The sequence below is a fragment of the Barbus barbus genome, assembly GCF_936440315.1.
Source record: "Barbus barbus genome assembly, chromosome: 47".
Taxonomy (NCBI): domain Eukaryota; kingdom Metazoa; phylum Chordata; class Actinopteri; order Cypriniformes; family Cyprinidae; genus Barbus; species Barbus barbus.
This window is the reverse complement of record NC_136725.1, coordinates 2,692,814-2,706,938: the sequence shown is the minus strand read 5'-3', so window position 1 is coordinate 2,706,938 and position 14,125 is coordinate 2,692,814. Positions and strand designations below refer to the sequence as shown.

The 14,125-nt window shown below is 36.1% G+C and overlaps 1 protein-coding gene across 6 annotated transcripts in view; it reads right to left on the bottom strand.

The window, feature by feature from the left end:
• The window catches only part of LOC306865528 (peptidyl-glycine alpha-amidating monooxygenase B-like), a 45,822-nt gene extending 31,697 nt beyond the window's left edge, over positions 1–14,125 (bottom strand). Inside the window, exons 1-5 of one of the 6 annotated variants that reach the window (XM_079410194.1) lie at positions 13,756–14,125; positions 6,357–6,739; positions 4,686–4,806; positions 1,858–1,915; positions 288–375 (exon numbers count right to left, since the gene is read on the bottom strand). In XM_079410194.1, the coding sequence (XP_079266320.1) occupies positions 288–375; positions 1,858–1,915; positions 4,686–4,806; positions 6,357–6,448 (359 nt within the window). In that variant the 5' untranslated portion in view covers positions 6,449–6,739; positions 13,756–14,125. Of the gene's footprint in view, positions 1–287; positions 376–1,857; positions 1,916–4,685; positions 4,807–6,356; positions 6,740–10,258; positions 10,415–13,735 lie in introns of those variants that run through there. The other 5 variants (XM_079410191.1, XM_079410195.1, XM_079410193.1 and 2 more) reach the window with 5 other exon arrangements.

Below are 14,125 nucleotides of genomic sequence, written 5' to 3'. Positions count from 1 at the left end.
AGTGTCACATGATTCTTCAGGAATCATTCTAATATGCTAATTTGCTGCTCAAGAAACATTTCTGATTATTATCAATCCTGCTTGACATGTATGTATATATATATATATAAAATATTGAACAATAATGTAACTAACTGACCCTCATTTTTGAATGTTAGTGTATCTGTACAATATGTATGTTTTTTTTGCTGGATAAAGGAAAGTACAGTAACATAAAAAATGTATTAAAAGAGAAAGAAAAACACATTAAAGATCCTTCAGTCACTGCAATTCTCAAGGTGACTCACCAGTATCCCTGGGAGGCATAAGGGGTTTTGCAGCCATATAAAATCATGTGGTGGGCTGTGTCCATAGTGGCATGGGGAACAAAGTCCACTGAGAAGAGAAAAGAAAAGTGTTTTAAAGTCAGGAATCTTAACATGGTAAGTTAAGCATCTTGATTCAACAGTTTCTTGATAAATCAGTTTTGTAGCATTTCTGCAAACAATCAGCTGAAAGGTCAGCTCTATTTAAAAGTGGTTTCACACAGTTTTAAAACAACTATTTGACCCCTAAACCAAGCATAAGAACTCACGTGAAATTAAGTATAAAGACTGAAATAGTATTTTCTTGAGAAACATACAATCTTTATTTTATTTACAATTTAAAAAAAATCATATTTTACAACATAGGTTTGCATGAAACCTCTGTGAAGAGTTTGAAAGGCTGAATGCTGTTTGCTCAGCATAAACTACAATGAACATCAATATGCTACCTATATGAAAAGTGATTGATATCTTCAGAAAAGGCTTCTGTCTCTATTGAAGCTATGAATAATAGATGGGATGTTGATTGATGGCAGAAGCAAGAGAAATAATGTAACTCTCAGATACATGTAGAAGTCTGGGTGGACCTGTTACTCTACAATCTACAGCCTGCCTTCTCTAAAGACCACCCTAAAACACATTCATGGAAAGCTGAAGATTTCCACAACAGATCCTCACAACCAGTCAGCGATTACAACGACTGAAAGCTCACAAACCCTCAGTACACAAAACATGCTTCATTTCAAGATGGATATCGCTGAAAGTTATGATAACATGCAGTTTAATAAGTAACTGCTTTGATTCAGCAGGTTCCTTCAGTGAATGATTTACTTTCTGAATGATTCATCAAATACACCCGCTCAAATGAGTCATTTCCAGTGAATCAGATTACAATGCTTGCACTGTATGTGTTTGTTTGTGCTTGCAGCTCGAAAGGATGGGACAGTTATAGAAAAGCATGCACTTGTCTTGTTATCTCATCGCATGCAATTCAACATGGTTGGTGAACTCAACAAACAGCCTGCTATTAGCCATCAGTCATGGCCGCTGCTACTCAAGTCTCAATATTATGGGATTCACTGGCCTGGATGACTTGTGTAAAGATCTGCTTACACACACAGAGCAGTACAAAGAGGTTATACTTTGATATTACCAACAACAAATGCAGTCTCGTCTGAAAATGCAACAGGAGAGACCGGCCTGAACAAGATTACATCTTTAAAGCCTGATCAGATTAAACATTCATTTCATCATCAGGATCACAGTTAACAAATAACAGTCAAGCATATGAATTCTAGATGGCGGCGCACACGGACGCAGCGGCCGCTCCTTGTCCAAACAATACAGTGCACATGCACTCATAACAATAAAGAGGCCAGGTTTCTTTTTTTGTGTTTTAAGTCCTCATGACGTCCTTGTTCGGTCTCACGTTTTGATTCATCTGATGAGTCTTAGTTCTTGTTCTCTCATGGTTTTGGCTTAGTTTGGATGTTTATTTAATGAAGACTACACGTCTCTGTGATTTCCTATTGTTGATGGCACATGTACTCACCTATGTAGGCCTCCTGTGACGTGGGGACAGGAACAGCCATACAGTAGTAGCTGTCAGACTGTTAAGAAACAAACAGACTAATTAGGCACTTCCATACACATTCACTATTCATCAGACCATGTTAACAAAAGCTGACCAAGTACTGAAGTACTATATGCTGCATTAATTACCTAATAATTAATAATTAGTTATTAATAAAGGTCCTTATTATTATAATCAGTGTTATAAAGAGTTTTTGCTGCTTAATATTTTGTGGAAACATTTTTTTTCAGGATTCTTTTGCGAATAGAAACTTTAAAAAAACAGCATTTATTTAAAATAGGAACTTTTGTAACATTAGAATGTCTTTATGTGTGGATCAATGAATGTTTTAATTTAGTTTTAGTTTTTTATTGTTTCTTGTTTGTATGGATTCTTGGTTGTATGGTTTTTTTGATTACTTGGTGACCTTGAGTGCCATGAAAGGCGCCTATAAATAAAATGAAATACTGTAGAGTTGCGAAATTCCAGGAATTTTCAAAGTTGGAACTTTCCATGGGAATTAATTGGAATATATGGGAGTAAGCAGGAATATATTAAAATAACCAGGAATATACGGGACTAAACAGGAGTATACGGGACTAAACAGGAGTATGCGGGACTAAACAGGAATATACGGGACTAAACAGGAGTATACGGGACTAAACAGGAGTATGCGGGACTAAACAGGAGTATACGGGACTAAACAGGAGTATACGGGACTAAACAGGAGTATGCGGGACTAAACAGGAGTATGCGGGACTAAACAGGAATATACGAGACTAAACAGGAGTATGCGGGACTAAAAAGGAGTATGCGGGACTAAACAGGAATATACGAGACTAAACAGGAATATACGGGACTAAACAAGAGTATGCGGGACTGAAAAGGAGTATGCGGGACTAAACAGGAGTATACGGGACTAAACAGGAGTATGCGGGACTAAACAGGAACACACGGAAATTAACAGGAATATACGAGACTAAACAGGAATATACGGGACTAAAAAACAGGAATATACGGGACTAAACAGGAATATACGGGACTAAACAGGAGTATGCGGGACTAAAAAGGAGTATGCGGGACTAAACAGGATTATGCGGGACTAAAAAGGAGTATGCGGGACTAAACAGGAGTATGCGGGACTAAACAGGAATACACGGAAATTAACAGGAATATACGAGACTAAACAGGAATATAAAGGAATAAACAGGAATATATGGGAATAAACTTGAAATTTGCAAAACTGCAGGTTAGCCTATAACAGGCAACTTAAAACTTTAATATAGTTGGAAAAACATCTTGCATCATAGTCTTGGCTAAAACTCAAATTTCTACCCTGCTCATTCCTCTATCACATGCACAATAATTTCTAGAATCTGCACACTACAGCAGGACTACTGAAGTCACACTACTACATTTGAGCATTACCATTACTATGGTAAATACATTTGATCTCTCTTAAAGTTGAACTACCAAACACCAAATAAAACTGTCTATTCAGCAGCTAGCTAGCCAGTAAATTGGATATGCTAAACGTAAGATAGCTATAATGGTGTTTCCAGAAATTTTTCTGCCTCTTTACATCCATGCTTTATCACTTTTGATCAATTTAATGCAAATTTGCTGAATAAAAGCATTTATTTCTATTAAAAACAAACACACCAAACATTTAAATTGTAGTATATCATGGTTTCTTCATAAATAATAAGTAGCACAGCTGTATTTAAGATTGGTAATAATGTTTCTTGAATGTGATTGAAATGTTTCTTGAGCAGATTTCCACTGAAGACTGGAGTACTTGTACTTTTCTTGTTTTCCAGTCATTCTGATTTAGGCTTGCTTGTAATTGCTGTAATTCTCTCTTTCTCCAGCTGCCTGAGTAACAAGGTTCAGTGCATTCAGAACCGTCAACTATACAGAAAATCAGCTTAAAACTACAGCAATGACTACAGCTCTAATAATTACAAAGTGTGAGGAGAAGCAGCCCAGACCTTAGCCCTTCAGGAAAACTGTTAATATCAAGATATTAAAAATGAAACCTCTATGCATCTGGATGCCTTTGAACATCAAATAAAACATCACAAATGTGGTTAAATCTTCATTCTCCCTATAATACATTTGAAAACTCATCTGTGTCACATAATTAGTCATGAAACTGTGTGACATTATCCTATAAGATGTTTCTCTTAAATATTTATAACAGCATGTGTTTATTTCCTATGACAGATGCTTCAAACTCTAAGATCGCGTACAGTAGTGGACAGACACGTTCATGGATTGCAGTGAGTGTTTGTTTTCGCTTGGCATGAATTCTCCTCCCTAGACCCTGAGTATCCAACACAAATGTGACCCATCCACACATGCATAAAACTGTTTTTACAGCTCCTCGACGTAACGCCTTGAATAAACACCATAAAATAACAGTCTCAGAAGTTGTTAAATAAGCAATAGTGTGCTTATTTCTATTTTCCACCCAGAGTACAAAGGCAAACGGCTGTGCATTTATTGTCTGTATTAATTATAGCTGTCACAGGATGTGTTTATTTAAGCATGCATAATATATTTGTTCATTTTGATGCAGGGAATGATGAAGTGCAGCATTAGTTTATGGGAACCTTTGATGCTTTTAACTCAATGAAAGTGAAATAAAACAGAAGACGTTGTGCTGCTGGTCTCCACTCTTCCCCTCCTCTCCAACACGCTCACTTTTATAGCATTTTTCAAAACTGTGGTGAAAACTAACTGGAGATGAAGCAGGGGAAATGTGAAGAAATGTACCCATCACAAAAAAGACAAAGAACGCTTACCTCTGTTGGAATCACCCCTGGTATGCGAATATCGAGGGAAAAGTTGTAAGGATTGGACAGGACAAATGGCTGTCTGGTCCTTGAGCAGTCATTGGGGTCTGACCAGGCATTGTCCTGAAACCTGTTACCAAAAAAAAAAAAAAGATTGTGCATTGCTATCTAAGTTGCTAGGATGCATATTTCACAGTAAAGTACTGATATTAAGTTGAGATGTTGAGTCTGCATGCAGATAAATTTATTAAAATTAACAACAGTTACATCTTTAAAAGGCTGACACCTAAGTTGGGACTTCTTAAAAAGACTTTAATCAAAATCTTGAAATTCCTTTAGTCAAAGAAAGCCTGTAAACTTCACCTCTTCTTGTCAGTAAAATATCTGAATCAGATTGCTAAATCAAACTGATTTGGCTGGAACAGTGAACAATCAATTAACCTTTCCTAGAACTAGTGATGCCTGATTCAGCAATATTTGAGAATATAACTTTTATTAGACAATATTTTGCAATATGACTGTGTCCAAATCGTTCAGTCCTATTTCAGAACCTTTTTGATGGTATTAAACCATAAAACAGATTTCAGAAAAATGAAAGCTAAAAATGCAGATTTCATTTCAGGTTTGAGAAAAGATTCAATGGAATTTCATAGGGCCTTTTTATATTATATATGACTAGGATCCCTGTTTTTTATGGACCGGTTTTATCATCCATCATGTGCAATCATACTGATTTATAAATAACAAAACATCCCTTAATTTAACTAATTCAACAGCACAAATAAAACAAATTAATAAATAAAAAAGGTAATGCACCAAAAGTTTGGCTGAAATTGTTTTAGGCAGTTGAAATCAATGACATTTCATTAGCTCTTCTCCAATGGAGTGTTTTGCCAGTGTCTAAAGCCCAAGACACACTGCACGATTTTCGTGGCAATCGTGCCAAATCTGAAATCAACAGCTGAAAATCGTGCAGTGTGTCTTGGGCTTAATTTCGGGCACAAAATACATGCCTGGTAAACATGCCAGCTGTGTGGATGCTATGGCTGAGTTTACATCAATTTCTCCAATTTAATTGATCTAATTGGCAATCAATGTCCATAAAGTTGAGTCAACTAGAAAAAAACCTCTAATAATAACTAAATGTATAAAGAGGTATATAGAGGCCACTATATATGCACTGTTAATGATTTTTTATTTAATGTATGTTTGAATAAATCTGTCGAGATTTTTTTTTTTATTACTGCCACTATTTAAACAATAAATTGGGAGTAGTGATATAAAATGATATATATGTTTCTATGTAGCTCAGATTTTATTTGGGTTTGGATTAATAAACTGTTTATTAAATAAATATTATTTTTGGTTTCTGTTTGTTTCAGTGTGTATAATACTCATTTCAGTGCATCACTAAAATAAAACTCTTGTTGGATCACTTCTATGTGACCAAAAATCAACAACACAAATAATAGCATCTGTATGCTGTTACTACATTAAGTTAAACTAAAAAAAGGGTAACAATTTACTTGTGTCCATGTTATATGTATTTAACTACAGAAGATTATGTGTAATTAATGTGTGAATTTTTTACTCAGTACTCAGTGTAATTATTAGGACACATTAAAATGAAGTCTGATCAAAAAAGCATTAAATATCCATTAAGGAACTGAACTGTCTCACCTCTTGAACCTGAACATGGGATTTTGGACACTGCGGCTATGGCACTGAAAGAAGAGCGCAAACACGAGCACGCAGCACCCCAGAACACCCATCTCTGACAGAAGAGCGATCAACAACAGAACTGAAAGTGAGCCGATGCGTTTCAATCCTGCCCTGCCGCCATAAGCCACGGCAACACTCAGCGACCGTAATTCGCTCTTTCTGCTCTCCTCAACAAAGTGCCATAAAAACAGTCCACGTCTCAGTCGCCTCCACACTGAATGAAACCAGGGCTGTCCAGATACAGTGACACCGCCACGCGTGATGAAGAGGAGGAGGATGAGAAAGGCTTCTTGCTTCTCACACCGGGCAGTGCATTTCACGAATCAGGCTTCTGTCACAACCTGCAAAAACAGCAGACAAAAAAGAAGAGATGAAAATATTACAAATAACGTCACCCCTTTTCAAATATGATCCAGCAGAATCATCAGCGAGATCAAGTCTTAAATCCCGACCAACATTCATGAAATATACATGCAGTCCATCTCTGAAGAGACAGAGAGAGAGGGAGCACACAATAATCTAATCAAAGAGGATTCCCCTAACAATACCCTCGGCTTGCTCCCTAGGAGACGCAGGAAGAGAAGGGGCCTCAGCAGTGCTTCGTGATGGGGGATGTCACTTCTGCAGGGTGGCACAATACTGAATATCTCTGCAAGCCTTCAGATTGAATGAGCAGCACTTAAAGGTATTCTCTGGCAGACGTCGGTGAGCTGATCTGGATGTAGAGTTAATGAGAAGGGCTGAGCCACAGGGAATTATGGGAGGTATCACCTTGCCGTGTGTTTATCCTGAGAGCAACCATCATACAATACATTCACATTCAGTGCCAGCGGCAAGAATTTCAATACAATCAATGGGATGCAAAAACAGACGCTGCCACGCTAATCGTGACTGATATCATTTGTGTAAAGGCAGATGTCTCATGATGAAGAGGAGAGGCCTATCCGAAGAAAGACAAATAAACGACAGGAAAAACAAGCAGACGGGGAGGAACTGAGGGCTTACGCTCTTTCAGCGTAAGCTCAATTAATCACTGAAATAATCCTCCTGTCACTGCTGGAAATTAACATATTGCCAAGGAGCTGTTTGGTCTTTCTGAGCCATATGATTTCAAAAACATACACAGCTGAATACACAAGGCAGACTCAGACTCTTACCTGGCATATTCTTAGAAATAAACCAGCGTATTTTGACAAATCTTTCAATTTATTTTAAACATTGTAATGGCATTTTTGTGTTTTCTCTTTACAAATCATTAATAATATATAATAATAATAACAAATATAATAAATATAATTTATTAATATAATAATAATAATAAATAAATAAATTACAGTATTAAACTAAATTTAAAAAATGGTACTTCTGCCCATTTTACCCTAAAGATCGAAAAGTCAGAACTTTTTGTATGCGTTTTTTCTTTTTCGTCATCCTTTCCTATCAAAATGCTTGCTATGGATGCTTTTCAGCCGATTGTTTACACAATATTGATGTTTTGGGGGCCTGAAAACAGGTTTCAAAGTGCAGATTTTTTAAAACAATTGTCTGGTATAAATGAGTAACCAATGTCAAACCACTTTCTTATTTCTTGCATCACCTTGATTTAAAAAAGTCTGTTTGATGTGTTGTTTAAAAAAGAAGGAAGCGGTCTTCTAAGCTAATGCCAATTATTTAAAGTGCCCCTATTATGCCATTTTTAAGGTTGCTAATATTGTTTAATGAGTCTCCTAAAACAGGTTTACATGCATCCAAGGTCAAAAAACAGTTTAGTTTTCTCAAAAAATAGCTTTAATTTGACCTCATTTCTAAATTATTCCTAAACGACTCGTGCGAAGCAGTTCGAAGAATCAGTCTCTCTAAACCCCTCCTTTCCGTGAGCACTGAGCTGCTGTGATTGGTCAGATGGCGCAAGTCCTTTGTGATTGGTCTACCGTGTACCAGTCATGGGCGGACATTATGCAAATGTGTTACTTCGTGACGTACAGCCGTAACAGAATAAGATTCAAATTCCTAACGACTCGTTTAGGCGATCGCATGTTCCTAAGTATCATTTATGTAACTTCCAAGAATGATGATGTGATGTATAGAGCTACTTCCTTTTCAAAAACCACAGTGAACATCACTTATAAGACTCCATTATCCATACATTACGCATCATAACACAATCTTCATTAAACCTTCATCAACTGTCTCCAACTTTTAGCCTCATTAATTCCTCTCTGTGCTCGTGCTATGGTTATTTTGATTTAATGAGGTCCTCATACGCTTTTCTGTTCTTTTTTGAGTGTTTTTTGTAGTTGTCTTAGAATACGCCACATGTTTGTGTATCTCTGGTGATATTTTTGGAATAGCATCATTTGATATCTTTATAAAAAGCATTAAATCTCTCATACAGGGCCTGAAAAAGGTACAAGTCTGCTTTTTAAAAATGTCATCCATGCACTATACGCCCTTCTTCTTTAATAATTAGAATAAGTGGAAAATGTTCACTTACACAAAAATTCCTCATTAAGCTATACATTATTTAAGCATACTGTTAGGCTATTATTAAAGAACAGTTTTTACAAATGTTTCATTCATAATGTCCAAGGTGAGAAAAAGAGATACAAATACATTAATACAATTGCATTTCAGTCATCAACAAACTTCCTTTCTATAACATCAAAACAGAAACTGTAAATCAGTGAGTCGCATCCACAGTTGCCAAGTCCGCCTATTTTACGCGACTTTGGGCTTCTTTTTTTGCAAAGTTGCATTAAAAAAATCACGGGGCGCGTTTTTTTGGGCTTATTTTAAAAAAATATGGTTGCTTGTTAGGAAAACCTGACAAGCAACTTAATTTCTTTACATTTATGGTCTATGTTTTTTTTTCCAATACAGTGTTTACACTGTCTGCTTGCAGGTAAAAGCCAATCAGTGCAATAATTAATGTGCTGTAGGGTTATTCGTCATTGCACATCATGCCCCCCTCTCCCTTATTGGAGTAAAATCGCATTTAACTTGCAGACATGTGACGTTAGTAGATGTAAATAGACAAACAAGGCCAACAACAGAGATGTACAGAGATGGAGGAAACATCGGAGAAGGTGAACGGTAAAATATTTTTTTATAACGCATTAATCATTAGCAGTAATACTAATAGTAGATACACGGTTTGAGTTTATTTTATTATAAATATGTGGCTATATTAAAGCTACCCTTAGTGCTCTTGTCTTGTTTTATTGTCCTTTTCCATCTTCATAACTATTCTGCTTGCAGGTGATCGGAGGATGCCCTCTCGCTTTGTTGCAATTTGATGATTTTTGTAAAATAACTTCTGTTTTTGCTCTTGAAACTCAGAATGGTTTCAGTTTACTATGATGCAGGCTCATTTATTGATTATAAACAATTGATAATAAATAATATAATAATACTGGGCTTGTTTTGAAGCTGCGGTTGCTTATTTAGCTTGCGAGAGTTGGCAACACTGGTCGCATCACTAGGTGAGCATGAATCATCTCGCACGCGCATGTCTGCGCGTCATCTGTACCGGTTATGAAATATAAACTGCAGACTATAATCTCAAATAACTGAACAGAACACCAGGGAAACATCTCACTTTCCATCAACCAGTGATGCTTCTTACTCTCAGAGAAACAGCCGTTATTTGTTATGTGGATGGATCACGGATGAATAAAGACAAGTGCCAGGAACAAACAGCCATATCACTTCCTCAAACATACACTATTGATCATCCAGAGTCTCTCACAAAGAGCAGCTCTTCTCACAAAGCATTCACTCTGCTAACACTATTACATGCACTGCATTAAACAGAAAGCACAACAAGGAGAAAAGACAAAAATTCATAACAGACTGCCTACCTTGCTCGCTCGTCGCATTAAGATCTGAAGCACAGCAGAAAATGAGAGATGAACTGCTGCTGTTTCAGCGCAGCCTGACTCACTGAGAGAGAGAGGGAGCAAGAGAGAGAGAGAGAGAGAGAGGGAGAGAGAGGAAGAGACAGCCCAGCATGCTGGCTGACATCATCATCATCATCATCACACCCAAGACCTGAAGAGAAGGTAACTATGGCAACCACTGCATTCACCATCAGTTACCATAGTTACGTTCCCCATGAGTCTCTCTCTCCTCATTGATCCATCAGTGTTTAAGCAGCAGCCATAGACCATCAAAGCACTGCAGCGTTTGGGCTGAACTATTTAAGGAAACCATATTACAAATTAAACTACAGATTTATATTTGAACAAAAAACAAGAACATTTTAAGGTTATTGCTTAATGTTTAAGCGTACTAAACGTAAGCAGTAGTATGACTCTGATGACATCACTATACAGAAGGGGCCGGCTACCAGCTCTTTTGACGCAATTTCCGTTTCCATGGAAACTGCAGCCTTTTTAAATGGAGCTCATGGGTAATGTAGTTCTTCACTGGGAATTAGGTTATTGCCCCTGTTTTTTAAATGAAGTTAAAATCACTATGACTTGATATATGCTTCCGTTGAAACCTCATTTCAGAGCTCAAGGTGGGATTGTGTTGAAAACTACATTTTCAATCATTTTCAATTTACAAGCACTATTTTTAAGATGCATACAGTATAATCATGTATTTAAATTCAACAGAAACACAGAACCACAGGCTTTTTTTTTACAGTATTTGTTGTTTATTATATTTGAATGTTTCTCATTTTTAATATTTACACAGTTACCTACAGAAATATAATTTTGTGTTGGTAAGTTAACACACAAAACACACAAATTCAGAAAACACACCCATTTGTTTTATTATTTTTTTTTCTTGTTCGAACTGAAAAATTAAAATTGAAATAAACTGTTTCTATTTACTGTTTTTATCCTTTTTGACCCATGCAAACAGCTTTAAAAAAAAAGACTCATTTTTAATTGGCCTTTTGTAATTTAAAGTTGCATTTATTTCATTACAATATCTTCATTGTACATCATCTAATAAGGTAAGAAAAACCTAAAAGTACGTAACAATGAAATTTTTAATGTTCAATAAGAGACACAAAAAAGAATATATTCATTCAATGGGTCATGAAACACTTTTAGATTTTAACAGTAACATATATATTGCACATCATAGAACATTCGTTAATTTTAAATTCAGGCTAAAGGTTAGGCTAAGGTTAATTTGGGGGTTTTTTTGTGGTATTTTTATCTTCCGTGATAAAAATCTAGATTGTGTAAACAGGATGTAACAGCAGTGGCGATTTCCTCTGACAGACACATCAAACTGTGAGAGGCAGCAACCTTGTCAAGAGAGGGTTTTACACGGCTTTCTCCACAGTCACTGTTTCTATGCAATCCATCTATACTTTGAGCGTAACCAAATGGCTTATATTTGTGAAACACTTACAAATATTAATTAAGAAAACAAAGAAGAGAGAGGTGTTTTTTTCTTTTTTCCATGCAAAGGTAAATTGAAGTGTGCTGTTTATAGGAGCTTGATGTTTTCAACTTAAACCAAAAAAAAAAAGGTTGGCACTGAGGTGGTGTTGTCATGTCAGCCCCTCTCCACTCCATATTTTCCCTTAAAGAAAACAGTTCACTCAGAAAATTTACTCTGGAGTGGTATGGATTATTGTGATGTTTTTATCAGCTGTTTGGACTCTCATTCTGACGGCACCCATTCACTGCAGAGCATTGCTGAGACACTGATGGCTTGAGGGTCTAGTGGTGTATTCACACCAAGAAAGTGCGCTAGTTCACTTGCTTTGCTCCGGATCAAATACAATGTTGATTTTGGTGTGGTTCGCTTTCACTTTGCCCTTTTTGCAAGTGAACCAGAAATTGTAAACAAAACCACACATGTGCTAAGGTCATCCATTGAAGCATACCAGAGTTTGTTTGGAAGCGGACCGAGACCACCTCTTCAGCTCAAGTCTCGGCATGGGCTGCGTTTCCCATAAGCATCGTAAGCCTAGTTGGTTTCAATGGGTCTACGATGTACTTAAGCTTACGATGCTTTTAGGAAACCATAGTTGTTTGGTCCGCACCCGAGTGCGACTGCTGTATTCACACCTGCCCAAAATATCCACACGAAGGGGGGAAACAATTCAATTGAACCAAACAAGACAGGTGCGATTGCGAATACATGCATGTGTACAACAATCCACTGTAATTATGCCAATTATATATTTAACACAATCTGGCAAGAAATACACAAAACTAAAGAGTAATTTTGATGTCATGATCCTGAGTGACATTTTTTGCCAATTCCTTTTCAAATCTAAGGCCATTTATTTGGGATACTACAGGAATTCTTAAAACCTAATGAAAAGTATTACTGATATGATACACAGAAATTAAAGTTAAAGATACAAAGAGACTAGGACGCAAACACTTTCTCACTTTCCCAACCCTGTTCCTGGAGGAACACCAACAACTACACATTTACAAAATCTTCCTAATAAAATACACCTGATTCAACTCATCAGCTCTCCTGAAACCTGTGTCAGATGTGCGAACTATACAGTATGACAACTAGATTTAAAAACAAATCTAATGATGGCTCGTGGTTATAATGAATAAAGTTCAAATTAACTGCCATTGACATAATACTTAAAAAACAAAAACTGTAAAAAGTATCCAAAGCATGAGAAACGACAAGATACACTATTAGACAACAGCAATGATAAAAAACGTTTTAAACGTAAACGTGATTGATGTAAAAACAGCACTATTTTTACTTTAATCCCGATTATTAAAATAAATTTGCTAAAACCATAATAAACATTTCCTCCGAATAAGCAACAGCTGTCTTTTAGCCACATCCATAACTGGTAACACTTTACAATAATTAACAACATCAGTAAACACGAACTAATAATCAACAATACTTCTATAGCATTTATTAATCTAGCATTTACTAATGTATTATTAAAATCACAAGTTGTGTTTGTTAACATTAGTTATGAAATGACATGAATAATCAATGAACAACTGTATTTTCATTAAGTAACATTAACAAAGATTAATAAATAGTGTAATAAACGCATTGTTCATTGTTTGTTGATGTTAGTTAATACATTAACTAATAAATGACACCTTATTGTAAATTGTTACCCCTTAGTTCAGTAAACTCTCTTTTTGAGAGTAAAACGCTATAAAATGCGTAATAGTTGTAATAAACAAGTTGTTAAATGTTACAGAACATATTTAGCACAAGTCCGAAAGTAAACGGCTAATTTAGTTGCTTTGCTAACCGATGACATCGTGTGAAGTTCAGTGAACTGATCAAAAACTGAGAAAACACTGGCCAAACGACGGGCTTATGTGAGACTAACAAATGAACATGAAATGATAATATACTCTACTCACAGAAATGACAAGTTATTTACCTTCATTTCCTTCCTTCTGCTTGTTTTGCTGATGTTCAGAGTCACTCAGACCAGTGTAATCGATACGTGAGCTCCTGAGCGTGCGAGACTACCACGTGATCATGGACGGTTGAAAGTTACCAGTCTAATAATAGAACAATATAAATTGAACAAAATAACTTTTTTTACATTGAAATATGAAATATAGTTAAGTTAAATAATAAAGTGCTAAAATAATTCATGTAAAAATAAATAGTCTGTATTTAAAAAGTCAGCGAGTACAGTTCGGTAGACACGCAAATTTTATTAAAGTATAAGGCTTGGTGCTAATTTGTGCAATGACTCAATCATAACACATAAATGACTAATCGTCATGACTACCTTCTGGCAT